This window comes from Enoplosus armatus, chromosome 7 (genome assembly GCF_043641665.1).
Source record: "Enoplosus armatus isolate fEnoArm2 chromosome 7, fEnoArm2.hap1, whole genome shotgun sequence".
In the NCBI taxonomy this organism is placed as follows: domain Eukaryota; kingdom Metazoa; phylum Chordata; class Actinopteri; order Centrarchiformes; family Enoplosidae; genus Enoplosus; species Enoplosus armatus.
In genome coordinates this window covers 22862186-22871363 of record NC_092186.1, presented here as the reverse complement: position 1 = coordinate 22871363, position 9178 = coordinate 22862186, and the positions used below count along the sequence as shown (strand labels likewise).

General features: G+C 44.5%; 1 protein-coding gene across 1 annotated transcript; it reads left to right on the top strand.

Moving 5' to 3' along the window:
* Positions 1 to 1910: 1910 nt before the first annotated feature.
* LOC139288295 (alpha-2-HS-glycoprotein) lies at positions 1911 to 7035 on the top strand. The gene is made up of 7 exons (XM_070909577.1): positions 1911 to 2144; positions 3239 to 3349; positions 3719 to 3806; positions 4465 to 4631; positions 5120 to 5227; positions 5778 to 5864; positions 6574 to 7035. Exons 1-7 carry the CDS (start codon positions 1911 to 1913, stop codon positions 7033 to 7035), a joined length of 1257 nt encoding a protein of 418 aa, XP_070765678.1.
* Positions 7036 to 9178: the final 2143 nt, after the last annotated feature.

The window sequence follows — 9178 nt, the reverse complement described above, 5'->3', positions numbered from 1 at the left end:
CCGTGGAGGAAAAGCAGGAATACCACCATTATAAAAACACTCCATTCGAAGTAAAAGTCATGCATTCAAAGTGATGCAATAACAGGTAAGAAGCCTTTGAATGTTGTCACGGTGGAGATTATTTTAACAATTTTTCATACTGTCGGGTAGTTTCCTGTATCAATGCATCATATTTTATGGCTGAGTAACTATGGCTGTAACCATAAAATAAATGCAGTGAAGCAAAAAGTACAATATTTCCCTCTGAACTGTAGTGGAGTAGAAGTGTAAAGTAGCATTAAATCATATTATATCGTCAAGTAAAATACAAGCATTATATATATTATATAGTTAAGTAAAGTACAAGTAGGTCAAATATGAAGTACAGCACTTGAGTATATGCACTTAGTTATATTCCGACAATGCATTTCACACTGAACCAAAAACGTCAACCTGCTGGTGGCGCTAGAGGAAAAGTCAGGGGGAAGTCATTAGGATGCATCATCTGGGAACCATGAATGTGCGCACACAATTTTGTGCCAGTTCATCGAGTGGATACTGAGATATTTCTTATTAAACTCTGACCTGCTGGTGGCGCTACAGGAAAAGTAAGGGGATCACCAAAGTCATCCAAATTCATCCTGCAGGAAACAAAAACATCTGTAGCCATTTTCACGACGAATCCATCCGGCAGACGTTGAGATATGTCAGTCTGGATCAAAGAGGTGGACTGAGCAAGCGAGCGAGCGACCGGCGTCGGAGCCGTCCCTGGAGCCACTGCTGCTAGCGTGGCTGATAAAAAAAATTCAATTTTCTTATTTCCTTCAAGTGTCCACAGACAAGATCTTTGAACCATTCGCGCATTTTGTTTCGCACTCGCAAAAATGCGTGTAAAAACTCTGATAAATCAAATATGTGTTCGGCAGACAGAGATGTAGAGAGTGTGTGTGTGTGTGTGTGTGTGTGCTCGCCTGTGTCCTACTCTGCACACGACTGCAGACATTAATCGGTGTCGTTGTGCACAATGGAACCAATCTGACTGCTCCAAAAGTGTGAACCCCACCCATAACACACAGTGCAGCTCGGTTAAACTGTTTACTGCCCTGAAATAGAAAAAAATAAAAAAATAAATATATATATATATATATATATATATATATATATACTGTACATCCCCTTCATAAGAATACATATGAATGGTTGTAAATGATCTGGAACAGCTGAATTAATAATTACCACTACTCATTTACCATAATGAAGTAAAGTCAGTCAGATTAAGAGTCAGTGGGTTTTTCAGTAAAATCGAGACGGCAAACACAAATATCATGAGTTACGAGGTTTCTAATACAACAGCGTGTCTAATTAACTTGGTATCAGTGAATCATTAACCCAGTTCTGCCTGCTGGACCAACAGTTTAACCAGACTTCCCCTCCAGTACAGTACACCAACTCACAGTGACCCCTCCTGGTGAGGCCTTCATATTACAGCCACATTATGAGACATAACAACGTAGTTCTTTGGTGCAAGTTATAATGGAGACAGGGACTCTTCCATTAAATCAGTCCTCTTGAATGCATGCATCTTTTGATCAGGATAAAACAAACAAACAAACACACCAAAAAAAAGCCTTAAATCTTATTTGTGCACGCACATAAATGTTTGAGTATTATGAACTGAGTGTCATTCACTCTATTTGTCTCATGGGAATGAGTGTTCTGCAGGTTAAACGGATCACTGGGACAGTCATTCACAAATATCAGCCCCCCCACCCCCTTGCCATCGAATAAACTTTGTCCTTGGCATCATTTCAACATCTCCGTCCCTGTTTTGATTCCAAAAGTCACTGCAGAGCCCGAACGCAAACACAAGAGGAACAAACTTCACTTTAAACCAGCTGTGTCTTTTAGCTCCCGCCTGCACCGCTGCTACCATGGGCCAGTCCATCCGCACGTTATTACTGCTGTTATCCCTGCTATCCATCCACACTCTGTGTGCGTACGCCGAGGGTTTTGCACTGGGGCCTATCGAACTTGCTCCCATCCCCTGTAATGACAAAGCAGTGGAGAAGCTGTCTCGTCTGGCGACCACTTACATCAATGAGGATCGCGCCGACGGCTATAAGTTTGCCCTCAACCGCATTGCAAATGTCCACCTGCACGCTCAGGTCAGTACTAAGACAACTGCCCAGTGGGGGGAAAAAAGCTGCCTGGGGTTGTTGCAATACTTTGTCAGTAGGAGATTTGTTCATGTTTAACAAGGGAAAGTGGGGTGGAAAGGTTATTTTTCCCCTGCTGTTGTTGCTGAAACATCAAAACATCCTCTGTGAGAAATGGAAGCCGCACATTGATGGATTTAACCAGCCGTGGCCAATCCTCATGTCAGCGGGATCCCATTTGAGAAGATTTGTGTTTTGTTGTTAGAAACGACAGTGCACATTCAAATACTCACTAATCAGAAATCATCCTCTCGCGTTGTCACAATGTGCTGCCTCTCACTCCCGGGGAAATGATAAAGACATTAAACTCTGTTTCTCAAGGACTTATTGTCGTCCCCGGACCCTAGTTTGGGAACCACTGGACCACATCAAGGACGTGACAAATAGCCGCAATTACATCAGTGTGCAACCGCTAAAGACTAAAAACAACCATAAATATTTGTTGTTTGCACTTTGCTGTGAATGACCGCCATCAGCGCCTGTCGCTTATAATGAATGTAGCATTAAAATAGAAGTGCAGGTTTCTGCGTCATGAAATGAGAAGTCATCCTCCTTTTCACGCCTCATGAAAGAGGACCTTTAGGACTGCAGTGACTGTTCATAAAGTCCAGGTCATTTCAGGTGCAGGACCACTGGGACGAACCTTACACGACAGGCTGTCGTGAGCTCCATGCTGTCAGCCGCCGAGGGCCGTTGCAGGCCGACCGCGGGATAGATCCGGTTTTTAAGAGGCTCAGCTCAACTTCACTGCCGGAAAAGGCTTCCATTACACCTGCCCAGAGTGCTGACGTTTGTTTTCGGTGCAACCGCTCAAATCAATATTGTCCAAAGTGTTATAGGGAGTGTTACACAGAGCACCTCCTAAATGGCTCCTTAAAGATGTGACTGGACAAGCGGAGGTACTTGACAGGAGACCTCTCGTAAATTTGAGCCTCAGGTGCAGGCGAGGATAAACACAAACGCTGGTGCGCGCGACATCATCGTCATCGAGTCATCGTTTGTGCCTCCTCTCTCTCTTAACACTTGTGTTTGCATTGTGTCAGGGCCCAGCGGGCAACGTGTACTACCTGGACCTGGATGTCCTGGAGACCAAGTGTCACATAGGCAGCCCAAAACCATGGAAACGCTGTGACGTCAGACCATTCATGGAAACAGTAGGACACACACACACATACGCACACACACACACACACACATCTACAAATAAACACGTGTTTGCACTTGTGCTATACTTGGGGGGGACTCTCACTGGCATAATGCGCTGCCTGCACTGCAAAAAAAAAAAGAAAAGGGCTGTTTAAGAAAGTCACAGTGTCTTAATTGAAAACACTGCAGCAGCGTGTCACGGCTAGTTTAAGAAATCTTATGATGGCGTTTTTGCTTATGCCAGATTCTCGCAAAATGTCCACATTCTTTATGATATTTGGCTCATTTGCGGAAGAGGAGTCGCTGCAGCGTAGCCCCCAAATCTTAAACGTCCACCCTTACGCTGGCCTAAACATTTTCTATTTTATTCTTTTCAGCAAATCTCTGGCAACTGTAACACCACCATTCTCCACACACCGGACGGATACTCCTACCTGTACAGCTACGACTGCGCTCTTGTCCCAGGTGACATCAACATGTCATTAGATTGGCTGGTTTGGCTGTCCATTACTTCTGTACTACATTGCACAGAATGGCAGCTGAATACACTGGTTTGCTTAAGAAGCTATTCGTGCCCATTTCAGTTTCCTAATGATAATAATTTGTGTAAACTGGAGCACTGAGGGGGTGTAATTTCACCCTCCTGTATCGTACTTCACTACTGCATGTGAGGAGAAAGACAATAAATCCTCCCTAAACCCTGGACCTCGAAAATACCTGAAAAATTCGACAATTCCCACTATGACATATCAAAATGTCGGCCGTGAGCAACGCCTACTGGCCTCACCCTAATCTCAGACTGAGATGTAATTACTTGTTTTGTTTGTATATCTTGTATCTTCATGAGGAATCTTGAAGCCGTGAATTGTTCTTTCCTGACGACCAACAATGTCAATCAAGCGCGGTCAACACACACCAGCATAGCTTGAGAACAAGTGCAATCAGCCAAAAAGTGAATGAAAACACCCGTGTGTCAAATTAACAGGAGGTGTTCCAAAACATATCGCGGATTGCAGACTTTTATGTAACGCCCATTCTGCATGCAGCGTTTCGTTAGTTGCAATTCTCAGTGCAAATGTGTACGTCACCGTCTATATCATCCCCGTCTGGTCCCTGCACATAGATGCCCCAGAGAAGCTGCAGCAGACCTGTCCAACCTGCCCCCTCCTGCTGCATGTGGAAAGCCAGCAGGCCGTGACCGCCGCCCAGGTGACTCTGGCGGCCTACAAGAGACAGTTCACACTGGCTGCAGCGCTCGGAGTGAAGGAGATCACTAGAGCCGCGGCGCAGGTACGACTGGATATATACAGTTATTAACTGTGAATGGGCAAACAACGACCCCCAGGCCTGATGTCTCTGGGTGGGTGCACGTGAGCAGACAGCACAGTGCACCTTTGAGCCTCCGCGTGCCAGATGAGTACCGTTACTGCTCCGCAATAACCATAATGATACAAGAGTCTGGCAAGGTTGCAAAGGATTACGGGAGGCACTTTAGACCGTACTGTCTGGCCAGGCTTTTGTTTGGGGAGCAAATGAGAAATTGAGTAGTTCACTTGGGGGTGGGGGGGGGGGCGGGGGTGAAAGCTCAGTATATTGCACCTCTTTGCATACATTAATTCACCTCAGGTAACACATTTTGTGCTCCTCTAAAAGCAAGATGATAGCAATTACATCGCAGCAACAATGCCACCTCTCTGCATGCCTGTACAATACGCGTCTATTTGTGCAATTTGCAGTTTTCTTTTCTTTTCTTTTTTTGCTCATTTATATATTTTCAGGTTGTGCCGGTGAAAGCCAGCTTTGTGGAGTACACAGTCCAAGAGTGTCCAGAGGGAGTGACAGAAAGAGGCACCTGCCAGCGGCTGACGCTCGGATCTGACACGGAGGTACTCGACAGAGAGTCAACAGAGTCAGAATTAGATGTCACCTCTGCACAATAAACACACCACATCAGACAAGTTTGCATATCAATCTTGATTTTTTTTTAGGACAAAAAAGAAAGAAAGGGATACCTATAATTGAACACCGTCTGAAAATGCTCCATTAATTCCCCAAAAAAAAAGGATTCCTATGTTGACAATCTGACACTGTTATGACGCTAATTAATGTTGTTCAGAGAACTCAAATAAACATCAATCAGCCAGCATGTTGTTTACTATCAGCTGGAGCAGTTCCTGGGAGTGTTACTTGATGACATGACAGATTAATTTCCAGTTTTAAAGCTAACGCCACTAAAAGGCTGCAGCCATTGATTCTTTTATTAAAGAAGCCTGACAGGTCCTCTCCTGCTTTTCATTCGTCATTGCGTTACTTATTATATTTATATGTTTATTTTACCCTCCCTGCTTTCTGTTGCTTTCTTTTCTTTCTTTCTTTCTTGTAGTGACCCAGTATCCTTAAAAGAAATGAATAAAACGTCTCACCTTCTCCTCTCAGACTGCAGGTTTCTGCACGGGATCAGTGCATGGAGACTTGAACGTCCATCCTGATGTTCAGGTGTCCTGTGAGATGTTCAAAGTACAGGTACAGGAAGCGGGCTAATAAACACTCACCAGCAGAATCAGAGACTATTGAATAAGTAGGTTTTTTCGCCCTGGTGCTGTGGCGCATGACGGCCCGAAATATGTTAGGAACAAATACGTACACGTTACAACAAATATATATATACACGTGTGTCTGAAAATGAAGGTAAAACAATCGCAGCTCCATTCTGCAGTTTGCATGTTCTTGTTTTGACAAACATGGGAATTAACCACAACCACTACTACTACAAAATAAAATGCACTCAAAGAACATTTGAGTGCATTAAAAGTAAGTCAGCAGGTGAGCAAAGTGTAATATGAAGTGCCAATCACTTGGCGCTGTGGGACTGCAGCTGCGAGTGTAATAACCCACTGCCTGACGGAGACTTGATGAATGTTTTATGCCCTGTTTTGTTTCAGATTTTACTAAAGCAACCTTTAAAATGATAATTTCACTTTCTGAATGAACGCTACTGGCCATGTAATCATTCTGTCATATCGTGTGTGTTGTGGACGCTTGGTGCTTGTGTGTGTGTGTGTTTTAAACATATGTGTGAGATTTCAAATTGCACGCTTCTGTGCCGTAATTATGTTGTCTTCTCAATCCTTTTTAGAGCCGTGGTGTGTAATGTAATATTGCGTGACTGAGACTCAGTGAGAGTGAGTTTGTGAACCGTCGGTTTGGTGTGATCTTGTCTGTTCGTCTGCAGAACGTGGACATCCTCAGACCGGCGCAGCCTCAGGGTCACGACCTCCCCGAACACCCGGCGATCCCGACCCTGCCACCCCTGATCGACGATCCGCGAAACGATCCGCAGCCCGTTCCCTCGGACCCCACACTTCCCCCTGCTGTTCAACCGGCACCGTTTGACCCCACGCCCATTCACCCTGTGCCCTTTGACCCCTCCAACCCCCTCGCCTCATCTTCCAGTGAGTCCGGCGAAGATCTAGTGAGCCAGCAAGATCCTTTTGATTCATCCTCTGAGGAGATAGGAGGCCCCGTGGCACTGCGACCACCCTTTAACTTCCGCTACCAGAGGCGTGACCGCAAGAAACGGCAGGCCTTGACGGAGACCTCGCCCCCTCACAACGTCGTCTTCCTGTCCGATTTCCCCAGTGGGTCCTCTCCTTTCCGCTCCTGTCCTGGTCCTTCCCGATACACCACCGTTTAACCGGCGCGGCTCAGGAGTCCATTTGCTCACGTTTGATTTATCCAGTGAGGGGGGTGGACTGACAAACTGCTCCGCTCGCTGTCACCAGAGGCTTGTAATAAGTTGTGCTAATGAGAGGAGTGTTATCTCTTCCCACTGTCCCTGAAATGACCTCTCTGCTGCTACTGTAACACTGCTCCCAAGGCAGCCAACGCTTAAACCAAATGTATTTGAAAATGATATTTGAACAGTTTGAATAAATCTTGGTTTGAATCCCCTGTCAACTACTTGAAGGACTTATATATTTAAGCTAATAATCTGACAACACTTTTGGTGGAATAAAGCAATGCAGTTTTGATTCTAGAGCCGAATATTTAAGAGCTGAAACAATTAGCCGATGACTGCGTCTGTGACAAAGATGCCAAAAAATCTGCTAATTCTAACTTAACCTCTAACATTTGAGGCCTTTCTGCTTTGTGCCATGTGTGTTTTTTGTCTTTCTTCATGGAATTTCTTCGGATTTTGGAGGGTTGGTCAGACAAAACAGGACATGCAAATTCATCATTCGGGCTCTAGGAAACTGTGACAGTCATTTTTTAGCAAATTTCCGACAACAATTAATCGATTCTTCCAGAAAAAAAACAAAAAACGTCAGACACAGCCCTTGAATATTTAGCAGCAATGTTTTCTTATACCCCCTGCATTGAAATCCCCTGTAACACATTACACCATGATAATGGTAAATCAATTATAGATTATTTCAATGTTTCTTTGAACTTGCCCCAAAATGTTTTAAGGGAACGCAAGAGGTAAATTGAGTGAACACAACATGAAAAGAACACAAAAGGTACCATTTGTGGGTTTTAGCGGGGGCAAAATTACTGTGCGATTAGCGAAAAGTAGTGTGAAGGGGTGCATTAGTATGGCGAGGGGGCACAAACAGAGTCAAGTGGTCACTGAACGTGGCCACTTGACTAGAGACAGCTTTACAGCGACGCCCAGTGAGGCAGAGGAAAAGCCAGGGTCTATTAGACTCAGGAAAGCTTTAAAAGCTTGCAGCCACCCAAAAGTGGGCTTTTGTCAACGCAGAAACTGGAGCTATTAGAAAGAACAGACCGAGGCGGAGGAGAGAAGCGGTGGAGATGGCTGGAGTGTCACTCTCTCATCTGATCTTCAATAAAAACAGCATCCAAACCCAGCTAGTCAGAGACTTGCCCTCTACTGCATAAAAAAAAACACTCAGCAAACGTGAGCAGAGCCATGTGAGGTCCAAAGCAATGACAAATACGGAAACCTATACCTATACATCAGGAGATGAAACAAAACCAAGGTAGAGCAAAGCCCGCAGGTCAAGACGCAGCAGTCTGTCTTCATTTAAAGGACAGTGGAAACTCCTTTGGGGGAGCAAAGTACACATTTTTGACCACCGAGAGGACAGGTGGTTTGAAAGATGAGCGAGAAAGGCTGAAATAGCCGTGAGTGGGAGAGGCTGCGACACGGTTTATGCTGCAACTCGTATGACGGCCACGTCACCTAGTTAGCGACTTACATGTGGTATCATTCCAGACCCCTTGTGTGATTAATGTCAATTTAAACGGACTTTTTCAGCTTTCTGCACTAGAAGAAATCACCAATGAGATGGGAGAAGGAAAGTTCAGGTGCAAAGTGAACCCCCTGATCCCTTCTACCCTGTGGAACTGAGAGCAAATCCTTTATTTATTTATTTTTTTGTACAGCTTATCCCAGTCTAGATCCAACTCCCAGGCCCAGGTTCTACACTGACTGTGTGATACACTGAGTTCAGTCCATTGTCAGGGCATTGACCTGTTTCGCTTGTATATTTTTTGTAAAAGTAAAGGAGTGTATGTGGCTGGTAGATGGTGGTAATTTCAGTATTTGGATGTGAACAGTTGTGAGATAGGACATCTTCAAATGTGCTTCGCTGAACTGATGGTGGTAAAAAAAAAAAAAAAATGCATTTAATTGAAAACAAAGAAGACACTTTGAGATTGAAAGTATGTTCTTGTCCTGAAGTCTCAAATCAAATCAGTTGTGTTTTGACATAGTTCAGGCATCAACGGATCCTGTTCTCGACCCCCCTTCCTATTTGTAAATATATTTGTCAGACTTTGCTTTTGTTTGTTAAGTTTAAAAAACAAAACTA